Source organism: Chelonoidis abingdonii, chromosome 5 (genome assembly GCF_003597395.2).
Source record: "Chelonoidis abingdonii isolate Lonesome George chromosome 5, CheloAbing_2.0, whole genome shotgun sequence".
NCBI classification, from domain to species: Eukaryota; Metazoa; Chordata; order Testudines; family Testudinidae; genus Chelonoidis; species Chelonoidis abingdonii.
The window spans coordinates 103,286,370-103,311,369 of NC_133773.1; the positions used below are offsets into that span (position 1 = coordinate 103,286,370).

Genomic DNA, 25,000 nt, shown 5'->3' on the forward strand with positions numbered 1-25,000 from the left:
TAGAAATTGTTCTGGACAGGCATTTTACTGCCTCTCAATATTTATAAGTAGATTCCTCATTCTGGGCTTATCATTGTAAATACCAGATTTTACATTTTGTGTCAACCTGTATACATATTCTGTACAAGGAGGTATGCAATAAAAGAATTGATGATTCTGATCATGATATAATTAGGAAATCACTAGTTCTCCAAATATAATAAGTGTGTAAATGGCTTTCTATTATTGTTTAACAGCATGATTAATCGTGATTAATTTTTTTAATCATTTGCCCTAGCATATGTGTGTGTATATGTATATATGTGTGCGCTCTGTGTGTGTGTGGGTGTGTGTGTATATATGTATGTATGTGTATATAAAATTAGACAGGTAATATGAAGTAGTTTGAAGGTTTTACTTACGGAAACAATTTTCTTCATTTATTAATATATGGTATGAATTTTTAAAGGACCCTTAAAAACAGGGCAAAGAACGTAAAGAAAAGAACAGACATTGAAAACTGTATAGTTACGAGCACTGCTGCAACATATACAAACAAGAGGCAAAAATGAGGAATTACATTTTTCTGCATTCCCCATCTTATTCCCCCATATATATATAACAGCACTGATTGTTATGTATTAAGATTGTAAATTATTTTCTTTTCCTAACAGTCCAACCTAAGTACCCATTAGCTTCCGTTTTACCAACAATTCCAGTTTTATTAGTATGTTTTAATGTATTGGATCAGGTATGCCAAACTTGACTCATTTTAATGTAAAAATAGTCTTATAAGCAGTGAGTATGAGAGACAAATATACACTATGAAAGCTCCTGTTGAAATATTAATAAAAGATAGACATTTCTTTGTCACATGACTGAGTTACTAAAAGTATTGCCAAATTAGGAAATTATAGGAATTTGGGGATTACTGGGGAATGTTGAAGAAATGTAATTGTGCAGTAATTTCTCTATATTATTAGAAATTGTATTGGACCATGCATTTTACTGCCTCCTTCAATATTATAAGTAGATTCCTAATTCTGGCTTATCAGTTGTAATACCAGATTTTTACATTTTGTGTCATACTCTGATATCATTATTTCTTGTACAAAGGAATGTATGCATATAAAAGAATTTGATGATTCTGATCATGATATAATGTAGGAATCACTAGTTCTCAAATATAATTAAGTGTGTAATTTGCTGTGAGGCATTGCTCTTTTTAAATATCACCATCTTTGTGACTAAATGGTATCTACCTATGAATTTGTTCTCTTTGCTGTATTCCTGATTAACTTTCATGTATGATTTGCTTAAAACTTTTTTTGAGAATTTATTTCAAATATTATGTCCTTTCCCCTTATATTTTACAGCTATATTATTCTGTGTCACTTCTTGATAAGTTGCAATTTGTGTATCAGCTTTGCAAAACATAAATCAATTTTATTGAAAACAAGTCAATAATGTAAAAACATATAACATAATTGTTTTTTCCACTGAAAACATTAACAGTATAGTTCTTCGTGTGGTAAACAGCAGCAGATATGTTTTTTTAAATAACTAAAAGCATCTTAGAAATGTGTAAATTAAACAGAAGAAAAATAACTCTCTGCAAAACTTGACTCAGTTTATAGAATGGTGGTATTTGAGGATAACGGAAGTATTAGCTGCTGTTACCAGGATGAGACTCCCTACAGGGGCTCAAGTGTGAGCACTGCTACCCATCCTCTCCCTGATTACTCTCCTTCCTTCTTGGCAATCTGCTTTAACTACTGGTCACTCATAAGTCACCCATATGCTGCTGGCTTCTGTATCCTTTCAGTGAATCTTGTGGCAGTAACTTTAAAAAGGAATACCAATTCCAGCAGTGTCCCAGTCACAGGAACCTAGGTTTGCTGTACAGTGCATTCACAGTAGTTTTCAGATAAAAGGCAGAGGACTCTTTCTTCATCTAAACATGATTAGCCACAATGTTCACTGTCGTCTTGCTCCCCCAGATTCAAATTTGTTGCTGTGGCAGCCTGTAGCACCTACAGTTACATTCTAGATTCCCACTTCACATCTCTCTTCAACCCACTGGCATTTTTTGTAATTGCTTTTTACTTAGAAAATATCAGTCCCAGTGGAATTTATTTAGCAAAGTTTCATTCAAATTTAGCCTAGACATTAGTAACCAAAAGTCATTGCCAGCTGACATTTGACTTACCTGAAATGAGTGGAACAGGTTAAATAAATAAAAGATACTTGCAAAAATGTCAAACGTTTAAAGTTGTTTCTTGCACAGGGTTTGAGATATACCTATCTTCCCCCCATTTCCTTTTTAAAGCACTTATTAATCAGTTTTTCAAAAACATAACTGAATTCACACAACACCCAATTTTTGGCAGTGAAAATTTTTGACAGTGGTTTGGATTTTTAAAAAGTCTCAGATTTTCACACACACACAAAAAAGAAATTCCTAAAGCCAACATATTTGCAAAACTTTTTTCAGGAAAGGCAGGTTTTTACCCACACCACATTACATTCAAAAATTGTTGACCAGCTGTAGAAATAAGTTGACTACCACAGTCCAGTGCCAGCATGACAAAATACATTATTCAACAAAAGGTATCAGTTAGCATTAGACTCATTGAAGAAACTAAGATCTAAATAAGCTTTGAGATATTCTTTCCTAGAAATTTACTTTAGTCTCTCCATGTTCATATTGAAGTACGTTGATGAGACAGTGTAGACAGCTTACATGATTTCTGTCTGTGCTGTGAATGGGACATCTTTCACCACCAATATATTCATCATAAACTTTTAAATAAGGAAGTTTAGAACAATACAATTCTGATCTCATTGTGTTGGTACATAATAATGCTAAGCATATTAAAATTCAATACTTGGTGATTTCCAATATTTAAAAATACTGTAACCAAATGCTTTTCATCTTCTTGACAGAGAAGAATGCAAAAGGTAATGTGAAAGCAGGCTATATGAAATACAAAGAAGAACCATCAAAATTACTGTCTGGAAATAAATTTCAGGAGCGTTATTTCGTATTACGGGAAGGAAATCTGCTTCTTTACAAGGATATGAAGGTATAAACACATACTCTGCACTCTTCCAATCATGAGCAGTTAAGCTTTAAACTCGTTTCCTTTACATATGAAAAAAATAAACACAGGTTGACAGGCAAATCAGCAATTGTTATGCTTGCCTGCGCAATTCAGGGATTAAAATAAGCAGAGAGATATTTTACTTAGGTTAGAGTTGTTAAAGTGGAATAAACTGAGAAAATATAAGAGCTCATTTAGCTAAGTTTATGTATTATGATAAACTTTGTTTTAATTAGAACAACTTTTAGAAACTAGTATAGTTTAGAAGCCGGTATAGAGCCTATCTTTTATATACAGAGCTTGTTTAAAGACTGGGGTGTTGCAAGTATTATAAAGCTCCAATAGCTGCTTATTTGTTTGCCCTGCAAATTTCAAGGCTTTTAGAAAAGACAAGGTACAAGAGCACAATAACTTTTTTAAAATGTTTTTGTTAAAAATGTCATAATAGAAGACTTTTGGAAAATAACATCTTTCACTATAGTATCTTCTTTCTTTTCTGTGTCCTGTTTTGTGAATGTTATCTTCTTTCCCTCTCTTCCCTATTTCCCTCCTCTACCCTGCCCCTTATGAAAAAAAGTATGAAATTTTTACTTAACTTTTTAATAATAAAAGCAGAAAAAGTAAACCTATATTATTGGATTAGGCCCAGTTTTGCAAACATACATGTGCTTAACTTCCTATACATGAGCAATTTCATTGACTAAGAGGGCTAGTCACATGTATAAAGTTAAGCATGTGTTAAGAGCTTTGCCACTTTGAGTCCATAATATATCAGAAGTTTTTAGTGCTTTGCAGAATCCTTTTGAATGTGTGCAATTTATACAAAATTATGAAACTAAGTATAGAATTTATGATTAGTTTTATTTGATTCATTTTAACAATAAAAGCTTCTGGTAAAGAATACCTTTTAAATAAAATATTGCTTTTTTGGTCTTGATGCTGTTTTTGTCTATGCAGCAGATTTATACATATACTATACTTTCCTTAAAATACCTTGGGGGAATATACTCCTTTTCTTAGAGAAGAGTTTAATGCATTAATAGCTAATGTAAGATTATGAAGATGAAATATTGTCTTTTTTTTATGAATCCTTAGATATATTTTGTAAGTAGAATGACCACAGGATGTCAGAAAATGTTTAAATACTTAGTGCTAGAAACTGAAACTGGCACATATGTGAGCATTAATTAATACTCCTAAAAACTTACTTAGCACCTTAGCAAGAATTTGATAGGATTAGTATAAATTGCAAGGTGTTAAGTAAGGTTTTAGGGGTATTAATTAATTAATGCTCACATATGTGCCAGTTTCAGTTTTTAGCAATAAGTATTTAATCACTTTCTGACATCCTGTTATCATTCTACTTACCAAATATATCTAAGGATTCATAAAAAAAAAAAGACATTTTTTCTTTGTTTTTAGGTTTTTTTTTATATATTTCTAAAGTCAGGTGAAGTTTTCTATTAAGTGGTAAAATACTGCATGAGCTTTAAATGGCTTTATAGAATTTAAGTTAAAAAAAATTAGTAAATCGTGGAAAAACTGTTCTGACAGAATACCTGAACCTATTTGTCTTTGGCTGTCATTTGATAGTTGTCTTTGCGCTTGTAATTATTATAATTCAATTTTAAGTGCTATTTAGAAAAGAATAATTGAGGGGGGTTGGTATTTGCAGGTGAAGAGCGTGTACTAATTAAATATTATTTATGAATGCTCATTAGCAACAAATTAAGTTTGTACTGGAGATGCTTTCTTTTCTTTTGGAGGAAATGCTCATTCAAATTGCACTATAACGGAGCTAAATTAGAAATATATTTTGTACAGGTGCTTATTCATTCAGTTGCCATATTGGAATTCTAGATTTAGGAAAAATAGGCTCAGGGAATCTCTATTACTTAGTTGTTTCGGGCAGTAGGTGAAGGTAGGGATATGCGCTAAATTGGCCTTGCCTGTATGTAAAGTTTATCACTTCACCTATTCAGAGAAAGAAATAGCGATTCTTAACTTTCTGCATATTTACAGTTTTGAATGGAAGTTCCTTTGTATAAACAACTTTTTTTTAAAATCTGACTGTTCTATTTCTGCTCCCCCCAGGGTTGAGGGTGAGAGACTGAAAGCATTTGTGTGGTGAAGAAAAATTAAGACCCTGGTTCAGCAAGTACACGTATTTAACTTTAAGCACATGGACTTAAGTTTGTGCTGAATGGAGGCCTAAAAGTGCTGAATGGCAAATATTAAATCAATGTGGCTTTATGCTCCATGTATGAGACACTGAAATGCGCCTCTTTTTTTCGCTACTGGAGAATTTTCAACTTTACTTCAATCTCCTAGCCTCAAGCTAGAGCTGTGAAACTCATATACCTTATACACATATATAATTATAGAAGGTCTGTAAGAAGTAGTTGATTATTTCCCCAAAGGTGATTAGGGAGATGTAGAAAAATTAGAAATAGTGACCGATAATGAAAAGATAAGACTAGAGAACCCCCAAAGGAAGAGAAAAGGGGACTGGGCATTTATAAACCATTCTGGTTTGTAATTTTCTAATACAGTAATTAGAAACTTATGTTCATTCACAGAGTAGCAAACCTGAAAAAGTGCTGCACCTCAGTTCACTGAAACTTTATCTTGGAGTGAAGAAGAAAATGAAGTCACCAACAAAGTAAGATTAGAAAAGAAACGGGGTTATGTTCCGTATAGCAAAATACTAGAGTTTTGTGATGGAACACCACACAGACACACGCACAGACACAGATGTGCACATAAAATTAGGAAGTCAAGTGAAGTCTGTCCCTTTTCTGAATGGAATTGCACTCCATAATATTACTTGTTCTGATGCTATCTGGTCCTGTGTTCCATGTTAACTCTTCTCTGTTAGAAAATTACTTTATTGATTAGTTTTCTTAATCTGAAGTGTGTTTTCTGTTGTGGCTATAATTGTTACTAGCTCAATTTAGTCTTGTAGCATGTATCCTGCATTCCAATGATGAGCACACCTTTAGCGTGCCAAAGAAGATTACTAGTCCTGACTTTTGGTGCCAGTCCCTGGGTCCTCAATGAAGGATTTTCCTTCTCCAGGTTCCACATTGCTGTGACTTTTCTTTGTATCTGAGCCAGTCAGTGGCACTCCTGACTGAGTCAGGTTAGTTGCTGCAGACTAGTAGGTCTCCTGTCTTCAAAGGCAGAGCACTCTGTCCCTTAGGGCACACCCAAGCCTCAGAGGTGACAGAAGCTGGCATCAAACCAAGGTCTCTCACTGCAGAGCTGTTCATTTTCAAAGATCCATATGGTTGTCCTCTTACTTTTCTGCCCTATTGTGTGGGTCAGTGTGTGCATGCGCTCGCTTGCTCTCGCTGACTTTGTCTTTCATTCTGTTTTTTGCTCATTCTGCCATCTTATTGTCTGGTCCCATTTCTTCTCTCTTTTTTGATTCCATTCTGTGATTTATTTTTCTTACCCCAGCCTACCCCAGGTCGCTTACAAACTCTCAGCTGATTGATCTTGTCTCTCAGACCACTGGAAATGGGGCAGTGCCATATATTAGATTATAGTGCCTGACTTCATTCTAGAAAACAAGTCTTCCTTCACTGATCGACTGCCCTCGCTAGTTGCCCCACCTGCTTCAAATCCATGTCCCTATCACCAAGGGCGGCTCTATGTTTTTTGCCGCCCCAAACACGGCAATCAGGCGGCCTTCGGTGGCACACCTCCCGGCGGTCCACTGGTCATGCAGATTTGGCGGCATTTCTGCGGGTGATCTGCTGGTCCCATGCCTTCATACCCAACGCCGAATTGCCGCCGAAGCCTCGAGAACGGTGGAGCTCCCGCAGACATGCCTGACTGCGGCCCTAATGGCGACCGGTACACCACCCCCCGCGATTTGCAGCCCCAGGCACGTGCTTGCTGCGCTGGTGCCTGGAGCTGCCCCTGCCTATCACTGCTAGTAGGAGTACTTTGGCCTGTTATAGCACCTTCATCAAAGGATCTCAAAGTCATTCGTTTGTGTTTCTAGAGGACTAAATATCAGTGTTCCTCTTGAAAGTGAACATGTAAAAATGACATCTCTTGTCTCAGTTGTGTTCCTTGTGTGTATTCAGTCCTAGCTTTTCCTACTTTAGTGACAAAAATGCTTTTTTTAGACTCACAGGAGCCCTGCAGAACCTACACAGCTAAGGCTGAATGAGCTGGATGCTATTCCATTTTGTATATCATCAGAGAATTCCTAATAAGTTAAATTAGTTCTAACAAATTACCCAAGCATACTCCATGAGGTTGCATAGACGTTACTGAAACTATAAAATGTATGGGGTAGCACAGAAATAACTGAGAGCATAATTTGATCTATTAAACTTTGTTGCTGTTTTGATGATTCATGAGGTGAAGGGAGCTTAGCTTGACTGAGTTGGCAGACCTGCCAGTTAGATGAAAAGGTCCTGTCACAACTTGTAAATAGAGCATAGTTCATATCAAAAGCATTGAATCAATAAACATGGAACCCATAAGGCCATTTTAAATGAAAATGCTTTTCAGATTAGAACCACACATTAAACTTCTTGCAATAGCTTTTGAGGTGTAATCTCCATGTAAAATTAACTTCCTTATGCAATATTTGGCAAGCACTCTGAAGTTAGCGTTCAATTTTCTGTTTTGGCTTTTGTTTCTGGTTTAAAAAAAAAAAAAAAAGAAATATTTATTTTTAATGTGGAGTTTTATTTTTTTTCAGCTGGGGTCTTACAGTATATTCTGAAAAGCACCACTGGTAAGTAACCAACACCAACAAATGTGTGTTTGCCTGTTTAATGTCAACATTTTTTAAATAGTGTGCTTGAAACCTAATGTGTGTGTTTCTTGTTTTCGTTTGATTTTTACCCATTAACAAAAATTATTGGTTGATTTGTTGCAGCTGTTAGTTTCATATCGTTGCTAAGATCCCTGTTCAGCAAAGCCCCAAAGCATAGGCTTGAAACTGTGGTTTGAAATCCCAGGAACTAAGCACATGCTTAAAGTTAAACAGGTGCTTCAGTTTTTGTAGAATATGGCCGGATTCCTGGATTGGATTCTATGTACATTGCTCTCAGTCTTTCCATAATATGCATTTAATATATATTTTAGAAGTTCTTATGTGTAAAATGTAAATAATAAAATACTAACATTAAATAATTAAGAGAAATCCAAATAGGTTTTGAATGTCAAAACAAGAACTGCTTCTGTGGTATGTGACAATTACAGTTAGATACTTCATTAATCTGTTGTTTATTTTAATGATACCACATATTGTATTGTAGGCACATGTGTTGTGATGGACAGGATACACAGATGGAGTGGATGACCAGTATTTTCAACGCACAGGTAATACTTTGGTCAGAGGAAATACAATTTTAAAAAATTCTCTACATTTCATATTTAGCGGTGAATCACTGAGTTTCACCAGTAATTTGTACTTATCTGCAAAACAATTAAAGAAATGGATGGATGGATGTTCTGAATGAACCATATATTGTAGCAAAAAGAATAATGCCATTAAACCAGTAATGTTACTGAAATGCTTGAGGTCATACAACTAGAAGAAGATGTGGACTTAGCCCATCTATGGGCTATAGCTCAGGTGCTCAGAGTGATAGGTAGTAACTGCTTCACATTTGAGCTGTAGTTTTTTTGGAGGAGTTCATAGAGTTCTCCTGGGTTTTCTTTTGTGTTGCAGAGAATCTGGACAAAGAGAGGCAACCCACTTGCCCATCACCAGTAATCATATTGGGTGAAATCCTGGTCCCAGTGGCTTCAGTGGGGCCAGGATTTCACCTATTCTCTTAAGTTAAATAGAGAGGTACCTGCTACTAGGTTGTAGGGAAGGTGGGGTATGGTTTTGAGTGGCAGCTCAAGAACACATCCATACAAAAGGATTTTAATGTGCTTGGGTAGTGGTGAGAGGGTGGAAAATTTCACCCAGAGTGGAGAGCTGTATACTCAGCCAGTTAGCAGGAATCTTGAAAATGGTGCTATATTTGCATGAAATTTGCTTCTATTTTTTTTCCATGAGGATTCAGGATGTTTCTTGGCAAAGTCACTGCAGGTAACAATTGACAAATGTAGACTTTTGTGATTCCTTCAAAGGAAGTATTAAATTTTACAGATTAAGTCACTGAGGCTCGGATATATCAGACAACATTTAAATTTGGGTTCCTGTATCAGTATTTGGGCAGCTAGTTGTTTTTGATCTCCAGAAGTGCCGAGTATTGGGAGTAGCATGTGTTCAGCACTTCTGAAAATTTAGCTATTTTTCAGAAATAGAAAACTTTAGGCAAGCAGGTTTGAAAATGTTATCTTTAGCCTTTCTCAGCTTTATTTTCCTAATGTAAAATCTTCAAAAGTGCCTAAGTCACATGTTCAAGAGATGTAGGCACTTAGAACTGTAAGTCCAAAGGACACTAAGTCACTTAGACACTTCTGAAAATGTCATCCCAGTGTACCAAATGGGATAATACTTACCTTTGGTGAAAATATTTTAAAAATTCAAGAAGGCTAAGAGAAAATTGATATTTTAGGTGCCAGAGGCGAGGTCTTTGCAAATGTCATCCTTACATTGAATGTGACTATTTTGCCTGCCAGTGGCACCCGGTGTTTTAAATTCTGTCTGTTTTGAGGTTTCACCAATGCTAAATATCTTCATATCCCGAATTAATTGATGGGTATAGAACTTGAGACTTCCTGGCTTCCAGTCTGGTGCACCATCACTTATTTGGGGGAAGAATATGCTGCCTGTTTTGCTGAGGGCTGTTATAATGCTAGTTAGAGCAAAATGCCCTTTTTCTTTTTTTAAGAAAGTATTGAAACAGAAGCAGCAGTCACACCAGCATAACAGTTATCATCACACCACATCCAGGATTTTAGCTAAAGCCTCTACAACTTGCATAACATGGCTGCAGTGCAACCAGGAGAGGATTTCAAATGGATTTCCCCCTACACCACTTTAAGTAAAACTGTCCAGTGGCTTACGTCCAGTGCATTTCACCAAGATGTGGCCATGGAGGACATGCCAAATGCTTAGGAGGCTCCTTATGTGGAACCAGCCCAGAGATCTGGCACCCAAACTGCCAAATCCTTCTCTGCTCTTTCCTCATGTGAGAGATGATGAGGTGCCTCTTTCTGTGTAAGACGCTGAAGCTCTTTCTCTCTCCCCCACCTCCAGCTTGCGCAGCAGGCCCACCAGCCAGATGTAGCCCATCTCCCACTCTGGATTGCAATGGCAGCTCTGGTCGCTACTACCCAAAGAACCCACACTGGACAGCTGCCGTGCAATTGTAATAAGAAAAATAAAATTGGACAAAATAAACACTCTCTCTAGCTAATTTTCCCAAGTTTCTTTGGGTGAAGGGAGGCTAAAAACCCACAGTCTGCTCACCAGTTGGAGGGACAGAAAAAACCCTTCCTGACTTTGTAAAAAGGGCACCAACTGAACATAAAGCACTGAAAAGAGACACAGCAGTAGCAGCAGCAAACCAGTGTACAGCCAAGGGATAAATGGCATGTGGACAGTAAGTAGGTGCAGAAATGGCCACTTACATCTAGGATATTTTCATACTCAGTTATGTCCTTACACCAGTAAGTGGAATTTCTGGTGAGTATTTTCTACTGTCCCCAACCCCACATGAGATGACCCATTCCCTGCCATTACTGACAAACACCCTCTCACTTACCCACACCATGGCTGAACAGGAGAAGAGGAGATTTTCACAGCTAATTAACTTTAGGATGTGACATTTCTTCTTTGAGTGATTGCTCTCATGTATTCCACAATAGATGTGTTTGCTTGCCACGTGCACCGGTGCTGAAAGTTTTTCCCCCAGCAGTACCTGTAGCGGAGCACCCCACCGATCCCTGGAGTGGTGCCTCCATGCAGGCCCAGCTTTAGGCCAATTTACCCCGGTTCCTCGGAATCGGGCCCCACGCCTATGAGAGCCTTGTGCCTTAGGCTTCTTTTTAATTTTGTAAAATTTTTTTACTCACCCAGCGGTGGCGGTGGTGGGGGTCCGCTCCAGGTCTTCGATGGCATTTCAGTGGTGGTGGGGTCCGCTCCAGGTCTTCGGCAGCATTTTGGCGGTGGGGAGTCCTTCGGTGCTACGGAAGACCTGGAGCAGACCCCCTGCCAATGAAGTGCTGCCGAAGACCCGGACCAGTGCCGGGTATTCGAATTGGGCCTTGCCGTTCATAAAGCCAGCCCTGCCTCCATGGTCCGGTATAAGGGGCACTGCGCCCTCTCCCCACCCTCAGTTCCTTCTTGCTGCCAGTGAAGGTGCTTCGGAACTGCTCTGCTCCAGCTTTGCTGTGGCTTGCCCTCAAAACTGCTTGCTTGTTCAGTGTATGGTACCTGTAGTTAGTTAGTTAGTTAAATTTAGCTAGAGCGCCTGGGCAGGGGCATGCCTGGGCCCCAGGTTTTAAGTTGTGTGACGCTTGCAGGGGATTTATGCCACTGAGTGATCCGCACGTGGACTGCATACGCTGCTTTGGGGAAACCCATCTCGGCAATTGCTGTAAGATTTGCAAGTCGTTTAAGCTTGGACCAAGAGAGAAAGGGACATTAGGCTCCAGCCTATTCTGATGGAGTCAACGTTGACCCCGGCGCGCCTCTCCAAGTCAGCACCGTGGTGTCAGTGCATGGCTACCCTTCAGCGCCATCGAGTAGTCAGCTCCCTATCCACAGGGAATGCCAAGCAGGCTAGGAAGAGGCCTTCTTTACCGCAGCACCCTAGTAAACCCAGTATAGAGGCTAGATCCATGTCGGGCAGTCCTCAACTCGCATCAGCTTCTAGGCCTCATGCTCAAGTCAAGCAGAGTAGCCCAGCCCATTCAGAGCAGGCCTCTCCGGATGCCCTCCACACTGAAGGCCCTGCAAGCGGCCTGGGATGTTATGTCCATGGCGATACCAGGAGCACTGCCAATGTTGGGCCCCGCACTCCAGAGGCAAGCCGGTGCTGGGATCTCTGCAGTTGCCCCTGGCTCGGTACCGGTCTCGATTGAGGGAACATTCCCGATGCCGTTCACTGGCCAACGACCGTTCAGGGCAAAGTCCATGTGGATCGCCTTTGACACCCGCTAGGCTGTCTGGTTGGGTTTCATCTGACTTGAGACTCTTGGCACCACTCCACCTCAAACACTGATGGAACCAAAGGTCCTCGTCTCAGAGGGGCTATCACAGCTCATCACGGCATGAATGTCAACATCGTTTTGTTCGGTGTCCCACTCCAGGACCCCGCCACGGCACTGCCTCCGCAGCTCCGGTGCTGATCACCGGCATCTCGCTGTCATGGGTCCACCTGCCGGAGCTGATCACAAAGCATCTGTTACCAACAGTACCGGTCCTCCACTTTGGGATCACGGTCCCATGGTCGGCATTGCTCCCAACGCCACCACACCTCCTGGTCCAGGGACAGCGGCAGGTCATATGTCAGCCCGGCCTCCCTTCGCAGTTGTCCATTGATGGGCCAGACCAGCCAGGCTGAATAGCCAACTCTGCCAGTGCCACAGAAGGTGCAGTGGCACTGGGCCCCGTGGCCGGCCCAATGGTACCAGTGGGCACCATGGCCCCTGACGCAGCCCCTGGTGGGGACTTCCTTGGTGCTCAGAGCCTCAGAAGGACCATTGGCCTCCTTCTCCAGACCTTCAAGGATGTACATCCTCAGCACTGTGCCCGGAGACCGATGAGGTGGTGGATCCTCTGATGCTGGTGGACACATACAGTACCTCACCGGCCTCCTCGCCCTCCCCGGATGAGGCTATTGTGGCCCCTCCTCCCTCGGCCCACAGGAGGACTTTAGGACCCACCAAGAACTCTTAAAACGTGTGGCATCAAGCCTCCACCTCCAAGCAGAGGAGGTGGAGGAGCTCTCGGACTCCTTGTTCAATGTGCTGTTCTCCTTGGCAGTGAGCCTTGCTTCTTCACCAAGGGGTGGCGAAAATTTTAAATACCTTGTGGCAAACCCTGGCCTCATTGAGCCCCCATCTCTAAGAGAGTGGAATTCAAGTATTTTGTACCCGCTAAGGGGCATGAATACTTATATACCCACCCTGCTCCTAAATCCCTGGTGGCCGAGTTGGTCAACTACAGGGAATGGCAGGGCAACCAGCCCCTACTCCGAAAAATAAAGATTCAAGGAGGCTGGACTCATTTGGAAGAAAAATTTATTCATCCTTGAGCTTCCAGTTAAGGGTGGTGAACCACCAGGCTCTCCTGGGCTGGTATGAGTTCAATCTGTGGGGCTTCCTGCTCAAGTTTGAGGACTTTCTCCAGGAGCATGACAGGAAGGAGTTCAAAGCGCTGATGGAGGAGGGCACAGCGGCTGCCAGAGCAACCCTGCAGGCAGCTTTGGATGCAGGGAGCATGTCCATGTGGTCCATGGCCTCCGCGGTGTCCATGAGAAGGGCACCATTGCTCCTGCTCTTGGGGCGGTCCAGTGAGGCATAGACCTCTCTGCAGGACCTCTTGTTTGACGGCAAAGCTCTGTTTGCAGAACAAATGGATACAAAGCTGCATGGCCTGAAAGACTTCTGCATGACTCTCCAGATTCTGGGTCTCTGTGTTCTGGCTCCAGCTAAACCTAAGTTCAAGCCACAGTAGACTCCCTCTCAGGCCACCCAGTCAAAATACGAGACCGCTTATAAGAAGTTGCGGAACTATAAGAGGTGCCCATAGAGACAGTCTTGGCCTGCCCACCAACCTGGGTCTTCCAAGGGCAAAGAAGTGGGGAAAAGGTGGTTTTGATGGGATGCCCAGGGCACCCTGCAAGTTCTCATCAGGAATCCACCCTCAATAAAGCTTCCCTTCTCCAATGGGTTGTGTGCTTTCCTCCCAGAGTGGTCACAGCTGACCTCCAACCAATAGGTCCTCAACACCATCTCCCAGGACTACACCCCCCAGTTTACCCCCCACACACACACCCAACCACTGCTTCCCCCGTCTCTCCTGAAGGACCCCTTGCATGAGGCTCTGCTCAAGAAGGAGGTGGGGTGGCTCCTGGGCTTAGGAGCGGTGGAAGTGGTATCGGGGGAGTTCAAAGGCAAAGAGTACTACTCCCACTATTTCCTTATCCCGAAGGCCAAAGGGGGCCTCAGGCCCATCTTGGACCTGCGAGGCCTGAACCAATGCATGGTGAAGCTCAAGTTCCGCATGGTCTCCATCATCCCCTCCCTGAATCTCAGGAGCTGGTACGCCACCCTCGATCCCCAGGTTGCATACTTCCACATTCATATATTCGAAGGGGATAGACACTTACTCTGTTTCACAGTGGGGCAGGAACACTACCAATGTATGGTCCTCCCATTTGTCCTGTCCACTGCCCCCAGGGTACTCACAAAATGTATGTTGGTGGTGGTGGCCTACCTCAGGTGCTGGGAGGGTCCAGATCTTCCCCTATCTGGATGACTGGTTGGTCAAGGGCAGCTCCTGGTCGCAGATGTGGGATCACGTGGCGCTCCTTCTGTCCACGTGCACCACTTTTGGCTTGTTTGTAAACAACACCAAATCCACGTTAGTCCTGGTACAATGCATAGAGTTTATCGGAGCGGTCCTGGATGCCTCATTGTCCAGAATCTCCCTCCCACCGGACAGGTTTGAGACACTGAAGGGACTCATCGACACAGTCACAAGATTTCCTGTAACAACCCCCAGAATGTGCCTCCAGCTCTTGGGTCACATGTCGGCATGCACGTATGTGGTCCATCACGCCAGACTCAGGATGAGGCCACTCCAGCTCTGGTTGGCCTTGGAGTTCTCCCAGAGCAGGGCCAGGATGGACAAAGTCCTCAGGGTGCCCAAGCCAGTGATCACCTCCCTATGGTGGTGGTCCTTCACGAGAAACTTGTTCCAAGGGGTTCTGTTCGGACCAGGGCCCCATCGCTGGAACTGGTGTCCGACGTGTTGGACCTGGGATGGGGGGCCCATGTGGGGAACGTTCAGACCCAAGGTCTGTGGTTGGCTCAGGATCTGACCCTCCATATAAACGTCAAGGAGCTCAGGGCGATATGGCTGGTACGCATGGCCTTCCACTTGCACCTGGTGCTCGGGGTCCTTACGAACAACATGGCCTCGATGTTCTACATCAACAAGCAAGGCAGGGCCTGATCCTCTGCCGCGAAGCCCTCAGACTGTGGGACTTCTGTATAGTCCACGACATCTGCCTACAGGCCTTCCATCTACCGGGCGCTCAGAATGCGCAGGCGGATTGCTTGAGCAGGGACTTCTTCTCTCAGCACAAGTGGTCTCTCCACCCAGAGGTGGTGCACAGACTTTTCCAAGTGTGGGGCTCTATCTCTGAAGCCTTCCTCCTGTCCTAGTCAATCCAGTTTCTCTATGCCTTTTCCCCGTTCCCTCTGATTGGCAAAGTCCTGGAAAAGATAAAGATGGACATGGCCCGGGTCCTTCTGATTGCCCCAGCATAACCCAGGCAGCATTGGTATGGGATCCTCACGGGCCTGGCAGTCCCCTTGCCATAGCCGTTGCCATCCCGCTCGGACCTGCTCACCCAGGACCACGGCCACCTCCTCCACCCCAACCTAGCAGCACTCTACCTCATGGCATGGCTGTTCAATGGTTAGATAGGGAGGAAAGGATATGCATGGAAGAGGTTCAGTGTGAATCCTCCTAGAAAGCAGGTCGCCCTCCATATGCTGAGCCTACTTGGCAAAGTGGTCTCAGTTTTCCAGATGGGTGGACAAGCGGGGTGTTTCCACAGTGGCCGCCCTGATCCAGTTTATTCTGAACTATCTCCTTCACCATAAAGCCCAGGGTCTGGTGCCCTTCTCAGTCAAGGTGCACTTGGTGGCCATATTGGCCTTCCATCTGCCAGTGCAGGGCCACACGGTATTTTCCCATGCTATGACTGGCTGATTCCTTAAGGGGTTAGATCACCTCTTCCTGGATATTAGGCCCCTGTCCCACAGAGTCTCATCTCACGGAGCCCCCATTTGAGCCACTAGCAATGTGCTCCCGGTCACACCTTTCATGGAAGGTGGCCTTCCTAATTGCAATTATGTCTTTTACACCCTGACCTCCGAGCCCTTGTACACAGTGTTTCATAAAGATAAGATCCAGCTCTGCCCACACCCTTTGTTCCTCCCGAAGGCAGTCTCCACCTATCACATGGGTCAGGACATTTCTCTACCAGTTCTCTGCTCCATGCGTCCAGTGAGGAGTGCCGCCGCCACACGCTGGATGTGAGACTGACTCTGGCTTTTTACCTGGTGTGGACTAAGCTGTTCAAAAAGTCCTCACAACTGTTCGTTGCCTTGGCCGAGCGCATGAAAAGTTGGCCAATCTCCACTCAGCGGCTCTCCAACTGGATCATCTCGTGCATCCGTATCTGTTATGACTTGGTGGGAATCTTTCCGCTGCCTATTGTGAGTGCGCACACGACTCTGACACAGGCCTCATCGGCTGCCTTTTTGGCCTGTGTTCCCATTCAGAACATTTTGTAGGGCTGCCGCATGGTCTTCAGTTCACATTTTCACCTTGCATTATGCGATTGTGTCTCAGACCAGGGAGGACGCTGGGTTCGGAAGGGCCATTCTCCGTCCCAAGAGTTTGTGAACTCCTTCTCACCTCCAACAGATATAGCTTGGAATCACCTATTGTGGAATACACATGAGCAATCACTTGAAGAAAAAAGACAGTAACCTTTTCTGTAACTGGTGTTTTTTAAGATGTGTTGCTCATGTCTATTCCACATCCCGCACTCCTTCCCCTCTGTTGGAGTTGTCTGGCAAGAAGGAACTGAAGGTGGGAGGAGCACGCAGTGCCCTTTACACTGCACCAAGGAGGCATCACTCCAGGGGTCGCTGGGGTGCTCCCCTACAGGTACTGCTAGGGGAGAAACTTCCGACATCGGTGCACATGGCGAGCACATGCACCTTTTGTGGAATAGACATGAGCAACATATCTGGAAGAACACCAGTTACAGAAAAGGTAACCGTCGTCTCTCATGTTTTCTATTTGATCAAAGGTGTTTCTTTTTTTAACCTGAAGATGGTCTTTGGGACTTTCTGTAACAAGGGTAAAGCTTTGTCTGTGCAGAGCTTTCTCAGGAGCTGACCCAAGAATGAAGCATGAACTCTCACAGGAAATAAGGACCATCACAAACCTCACTATCTTCCCCTCTAAATGCAAGGCACATTTCTTTGACCTTTCCTTCTCTAATATAAATATATGGCAATGTGTGTGTGTGTATCTAAATTCCAAACCAAAACATTCCACTGCTCCCCTGGGGAGAAGATGAGAAAATAAACATGACAAATGTGGAAATAGACATTGCTGTTAAATTTGGCTTCCTTTTTCTTCGTGTGGAAGTTGTTATACAGCTATACCAAACAATATGGAGAGAGATAGCTCAGTGGTTTGAGTGTTGGCCTGCTAAACCCAGGGTTATGAGTTCAATCCTTGAGGGGGTCATTTAGGTATCTGGCACAAAAATCTGTCAGGGACAGTAGTTGGTCCTGGTAGTGAAGGCAGGGGGCTGGCCTTGATGACCTTTCCAGCTCTATGAGATAGGTGTATCTCCATATTCTAAAAAATATAATGCAGTATATTCAAGGAGATATGATTGCAGAGGGAGTCATAAGTTGTTTAGAATTCACTGTCTTGAGTGCACTTATGGCAATATTAAAGTTGAGAATGTAATACTTAGCAGCCCTCACAGGCTGCCATTCTATTACAAATATTATTTCATTGTTAATGTACCTTCTTTTATAAAAATTAAATATATGTGATTATCCTGCATGTGGTCTGAGTATATAATACAGAATAGACACATGATTATTGCAATACATAATATATAATCATAGACTTTGAGGGAGAGTCTGTCTTTGACCTTTGTAAATAGTGGAAGTGGGATGTGTAATGCATGTCTCGGAAGCAACAGACTTTTTAAAACCTTTGTCTTATTCAGCTCCTCCAAGTGAAGTAACTATTGTGGTTTCCATGGAAACAGCTACCAAATCAGAAATAAATCTCATGGGGATAACAAGGGTAGTGTCTCAATAAATAGGTTCACAGTTATTGACATAGGTTGCTTAAAAACAGCTCATCCAAAGCTTAGTAACTCTGTTCAAGTCCTGTTGATGCAAGATCACAAGAAAGATAATGTTACAACTCTGACCAGCAAGTATGGAGCGAAACGTATTTGATTAATCAATCTGGAATGAAGAGTTACAGAAGCAGTTCATATCTTTTGGGGGACTGTTTAAACAGAAGAATGCACATTGCTAATTTTTTTTTCCAACTTCAGCATATTCCTCAATTATTTTTCTTTGAAAACTGTCATCTCATTACTCATGATTAAGGCTAAGATTTTGTCACAGATATCTTTACTAAAAGTAACAGATAGGGCACAGGCAATAATGAAAAATCACAGAAGCCTGTGACGTGTCCCTGCCTTTTACTAAAAATATCCATGACAAAATGGGAAGCCTGGTCAGCTGTGGGCGGGCTGGGAGCTCCAGGGTCCCCCATCAAGTCTGGGGGCTGGAGCTCCAGGGTCCCTCTCTGCTGGCTGCTCTAAGCTGAGGGAGGTTCCCCCTTCCGCCTTCTGCAGCAGCTAGGAGCTGCGGGAGCTCCCCCAAACGCTCACAGCAGTCAGGAGCTCTTGAGGTCCCCCCCTACTGCCCACCCACAGGCAGCAGGGGACCCTGCAGCTCCCAGCAGGCACTGGCTGAAGTTACAGAGGTCTTTGAAAGTCACGGATTCCATGACCTCCATGACTAAATTACAGCCTTGCTCATGATATGCAGTATATAAATTAACAATATTAACAGGCTGTATTAAGGAAACAATTTTATTCAGCATTCCAGTCTTTAGCAGATGTAGCAACACCATGAATTATTTGTTCCATTAGGTGTTAATGAGACACAACTGATCTATTTTTCCATGGTAAAATATTATTTGCAATAAAATCAGTATTTGAAGATGTAAAATCTCAGAATGCTTTGTACATGCAAGTGTTTGTTTCTGGTATGAAGTTAATCCTCATCACCACTATAGATTAGAAGAAACATTGTAAGTATGTAAACTGGATTTGTTATCCTGAATCAGCATTTCAGTGATGACCATGTTTAAAATTATTATGCTTTCTGTTCTTATACAAGACTCATTGTCATGATATCTGAACACATTTCTGTGGATAGAATTTTAGACAGTAGCTTTCATTTGTTTGAATGATGTGATCATCCTAGATTTGAACTTCAAGATGAATGTAAAGACAGCATATAGGTGTCAAGATTTTGCATTACATTACCCAAAGGTAGAGTCTTTGCCGTTAGAAGTGGAAGAAGCCTAACTTGGTGATGGAGACCCATTTTCTTTTACTCCATAGAAACTTTTTGTGTTTAGCTGAACAGTGTGGTATTAATCCTTTTCTTTTCCCCTCCTCTGATGAGGTAGGTACCATAGTGTTGTAAATTTTATCCCACTACAGACGCTCCCCGACTTATGCAAGCTTTCCATTCCGGAACGCCTTGCCTAACTTGAATTTTGCATAAGTTGGAAATGTATACCCAACCATTATGCCAATTATATATATATATATTTTCTAGCTTATGGAACTTTTTCCATAAGTGCAGATTTGCATAAGTCGGATTTGCGTAATGCAGGGGGCGTCTGTATAACCTAATTATTCTAGTTCTCTGGCTTCAATCAGAGAAAGTTGGGTTAGTATTGAGATTATTCATTTTGTATTTTGATTGGTAAACTGTAAAAATATGCCTAAAATAGGACTATTGTTTTCTTTATGTATGGGCCATGGGATATTGTTCAAGCCCAGTCTTGAATTTAATAAAACTAGTCTAGACAAAAAGCACTTAATGAAGCTATCTAGGAAATACGGTATTGATGGGAAGATGAGCAACAAAGATCTTTTCCAATTCTAATATCTGTGTGCATGTATTCATCTGAGCACATCAGGAGGCTGACAAGTAAAGCCAAAATTAGCACCCATATGAAGATACACCTTCAGGTACATGGTCAGTAATTCTTCTGCTTAATACTTCAATTAAGGGAGCCTTGTTTCTTTGCTTAGAAAGAAAATGTTGTTATTTGGAGTGGTATAAGGGTTCTCCACAGATCTCTTTAGGAAAGCCAGTTGAATCTGTGACCCATTTAAAGTAAATAAATACATACAGAATTCTTGCAGTATATTTCATGAGAATTTTAAAATGTTTAGAAAACTCGAAGAATTTCAGAAATCACTGTAAGTTGAACCATAAAAATTCTCTCTTCAGTTGCTTAGAAACAACATTTTACATTCATCATGACAGCAGTCATTCTCGGATAAATGCAATGCAAACACTGCCTATTTCTCTGAGCTCAACCTTCCCAGAGACCTTCCACCTCATTGAATCCATCAGAGACTAATGGCATAACTGAGCAATGGTTACAGTTCTTTAGTTATAATGTACTGTGGAGGAAGAAGCTGCAAGATTTGAGCATGCCAAGAAGGAAGAGTCGAAGATGATCTCCAAGTTATATGCCTGAGTGATAAACATATCTTGCCCCCCTGAATTTAGAGACCATGTACTAATGGCAGCATACACATACTCTTTCTCTTTTCCCTGTCACTTTGTGCTTTGCAAGACCAATCTACAGACTCTTTGCTCTTGAATAATATTTACAAAATGTACTTGATATATGTTCTCTTCTAAAAAGACAAAAATGTTTTGATATATTTCTGTTGACAAGAGCCACCTAGATGAGCTAGAACTATGAATAAGTAAATTTTAATTTTGCCTAATGAGTTGCAAATATTCACAATTTATTATTTACCATTCAATTAAAACTGTTACAGACATGCAGGGTGGGATTCACAAGGGTGACTTAAGCACTTCAGGCTCCACTTGACCACCTTAAAGTCACTGGTTGGGCATGCACACAGCCATCTAACTCCTGCCACTGTCCAGTGCCTAACTCTCAGCAATTCACAAAATAAGCATTTCTCCCCACGCCTGTCTTGCTTTTGGGGCTGTTCCAGTAGACATGCGCAAAGTATGCCTAAACCCACACAAAGCAGGAGGAGGAGGTGGTGTGTCTGTTAGCCCAGTGCTTAGAGCACTCAGGATGTGGGAGACCTGGATTGAAATTTCTGTTGGGCTGATTTGGAGCAGGGATTTGAAATGGGGTTTTCCACTTCCTGGACATGGTCACTAACCACTGGGCTATTGGGCATGTTGGGGTGGGTCTCCCTCATTCTCTCTCATTAAAGCTATCTCACTTTGTTTAAATAATTAAATGTTCATTGGTCACCAAGAAAATAAGTGCAACTCTATAGCCTAATTGTTAGGGTACATATCTCAGAGGTGAGAGACTCAAGTCCTCCTGTCTCAATGATTATTTCTACACAGTGGAAAAGCTTCATCAGGAGAGGTCTGAAACCAGGTGAGTCTCCCTTGTGAATCCCATCCATAATTCTTTACAGTTAAATGTAATTTATCCCTTCACCCAAAGAAATGGTGTGTTCTACTTGCTGTCTACCTGTTTTATGTTTCAACCATGAGGTGATTACATGTTGTAGGTTAAGATTTTTAAAGATTGTCTACTGACTACATTCAACCCTTTGGGATGGGGGGAAGATGTATGACTAAATCCTCTGAACTTCCTTGGAAGTCTGAACCATAACTGTTATAACTAACGTACAGTAATAAATTAGTAGTATAAATGTTCCCTGATGTTTAAACATTTATTTTTCACATTGGGTCAGATAATTGCATTTATAGATACAATTTATGTAGAATTTTGGAGCTAAAAAACAAATAGATACATTTGTTTTCCCAAATATTGATTTTTGTTCTATTGCCAATAGATATGTTTTGATATTTTGATATATAGTGTGGAGGGAACACCTCTGGAACATTAACAGTGTACTGAGACCTTAAAGCTCTATTCACTTAGCATCTTGCAGTCCTCCAGCAATACTTTGTAGAAGCATCAACATAATTATAAGAATCATGCCCATGTTATCTTAAAAATACGTCATAGTTTTATGTGGAGCGACTGTAGAGCATAGTATATAGTATTACTGAGGCAATAATGTACGTAAAAAACAATGTATATATCATAATAAAATTGCATGCCAAGAATGAGAAATTTTGTTTCTACAGCACAGTGATATATGGCCACCAGCTGGAAAAGCAAGAAAACAGTCTATCACTAAAAATCCAAAGATTGGAGGCTTACCTCTAATTCCCATTCAGCAGGAGAAAAATGCTTCTAAAACCAGAGGAAATGCAGAGGTAAGCTAGTGGTTAATGTTGGTGTCGAACTTTAATTACAATGCTATATTTGTTGTCCTTTTTATAAGTCCAGGAGCAATTATCCCTCTAGAGTTGGATAAATGTGAGATGTAGATGATTCTAATATTAGCGTCCTTTGTGGTGGTCTGCCAGTAAAGGAATAGTTAGGACAATGTAATTAAATGCATAATGAGCTAGCCCTGTGGCAAGTTAATAAATTAACCCTGGGGTTTTTTTAGTAAGAGCCACTTATTTGAATTAAATGGGAGTTTTACCATGAATGTTACTAGACATTATAATAAGGGTGTTTTTATTAAATAAAGTCCTTGATGATATAGCTTTGTGTGCATATTGTACCATATCTTTTCCTATCTCCAAAGCAGTCTTGAACTTTTATGTAGCTTTCCTACAATATTAATAGCAACGAGCGCCATTTGCAAATTAAGTTAAGAACATTTCTTGGAAGTAAAAATTTTACCTATCTTTCTTGAACTGCATAATTTTGAATCTAAACATTACCAGGACCTTCTTGATTTTGTTGTGCCCTGTTGGCAAGAACTCCATTATGTCATGCCAAACGTGTGACAGTCATATTAGAAAAAGGTTTGCAATTAGTGCCCATAGTGATGTGAAACCTTAATGTTAATAACTAACTCTGCCATAAAAAAGAATTAAACTTGCTATATGTAAATAGATCTACACAGATCCTGTTTGAATACCTTTAGAAAATTAGAACAAAACTAAGGATTGTAAAGTGCAAACTAGCATTTTTTGCATATATTGTTGGAATCCAAATTAGTCTTGTCCTGAAGAAGTACGTAACTGAGATGGTTCAAAAAGAGGAGGAGGAAAAATAACATTTCAGTTTAACCAACACAGGATTTGATTCCAAACTTATGGAGGTAACCATTTCAGTGGTGGCATGCATTTTCATTCCTTTTGATACAATAGATTGTTAAACACATGATGGTAATGTGCTCAGATCTGTATAAAGAATAGCTACAAAGTTTCCCACCTCGCTGTTTGCCCCCTTTCTAGATCTTTATGGATATGTTGAACAGTACAGTTCGTTGAGGCACCCTGCTATTTAGCTCTCCTTTTTTTTTCCATTCTGAAAACTGACCATTCCTACCCTTTTGTTTTCTATCTTTTAACCAGTTAGTGAACCATGAGAGAATCTTGCCTCTTATCACATGGCTGCTTACTTTGAACCTTTGGTGTAGGATCTTGTCAAAGGCTTTCTGAAGGTCCAAGTACGCTATATTCATATGCTTCTTGAGACTCTCAAAGAATTCTAATTGATTGCTGAGGCATGATTTCCCTTCACAAAAGCCATGTTGACTCCTCCCCAACATATCATGTTCATCTGTGTGTCTGATAATTCTGTTCTTTACTATAGTTTTAACCAATTTGCCTGATACTGAAGTTAGACTTACTGACTTATGATTGCCAGGATCACCTCTGGAGCCTTTTAAAAAAATTGACTTTACGAGCTATCCTTGTCATCTGGTACAGAGGCTGATTTAAATGATAAGTTAGATAACCCAGTTAGTAGTTCTATAGTTTCATGTCTGAGTTCCTTCAGAACTTCTTAAGTGAATGCCATCTAGTCCTGGTGACTTATTACTGTTTTAATTTATCTATTTGTTCAAAAACCTCCTCTATGGACACTTCAGTCTTGGACAGTTCCTCAGATTTGTCACCTAAAAAGAATATCTGGGGGTGAAAATATCCCTCACGCTCTTTGCAGTGAAGACTTATGCAAAGAATTCATTTAGCTTTTCTGCAGCAGCCTGGTCTTCCTTAAGTTCTCCTCAGTGATTGTCCACTGGCCTCACTGATAGTTTGACTGGCTTCCTGATACTGAAGTACTTGAAAAAATAAATTAATTTAATTGTAGTATAAAGGTAGCAGAAAGGCAATTTGCTAAGAGACCCATAGACCAATCAAAAAAATAAAATAAGAGGCTGTGTTAGGAAAATGAATACCAAACAAACTGTGGTACATAATTTTCTGCACTGATTTGTATTTGAAGGAATTTTGCTATGCATGGACAAATAAAATATGTATTTTAAATGTTTGAAAAACATTTAGTTAAGTATAAATTAAAAGTGTGAAAGGTAATGAATAACTAGAATTAACCAATGTCCAACATCTTTAGCAGTATGTGCTGAAAGCACTAACTTATAATAATGTTTTCAAAAGTTTATTACACTACATCAAATAATTAAAATCAAAATATACCCACTTAGAGTAATTAAGCAGTTATTAACCAGATTCATGTTCCAGCACTGTTGCAAAATAGCTATGATATCAGCATGAGAACAGGATCTGGACAGCTGTGTCAGGGATGAGTGCTGTGGGTACGAAAGGGAAAAAAATAGGTGAAAATCCTTTCTCCATTTTAGTTGATAGCAAAACTCCCATCAATTTCAGCAAAGTCAGAATTTCACTCTTTAATATTTAGTGTACTCAGTATCACATAAATGGTAAAAAATTGTACCACCTTTCTCAAAGAATCTGCTCTTTGTATGTATTCTGAATTGTGTCTACTTACTTGGCAGATTAAAGTAAGGTGGGTTTTTTATTGTTTTTTGTCTTGTTAGCTTTGAAAAGCCAACAAAGGTAAAAGAGAGAATGTGAGATTTGTGCAT

General features: G+C 41.2%; 1 protein-coding gene across 1 annotated transcript in view; it reads left to right on the forward strand.

The window, feature by feature from the left end:
• The window catches only part of ARAP2 (ArfGAP with RhoGAP domain, ankyrin repeat and PH domain 2), a 238,272-nt gene that overhangs the window by 206,876 nt on the left and 6,396 nt on the right, over positions 1-25,000 (forward strand). Inside the window, exons 28-32 of the mRNA XM_075066537.1 lie at positions 2,926-3,065; positions 5,663-5,745; positions 7,807-7,842; positions 8,369-8,432; positions 22,215-22,346. Coding sequence (XP_074922638.1) covers positions 2,926-3,065; positions 5,663-5,745; positions 7,807-7,842; positions 8,369-8,432; positions 22,215-22,346 — 455 coding nt within the window. The remainder of the gene's footprint in view (positions 1-2,925; positions 3,066-5,662; positions 5,746-7,806; positions 7,843-8,368; positions 8,433-22,214; positions 22,347-25,000) is intronic.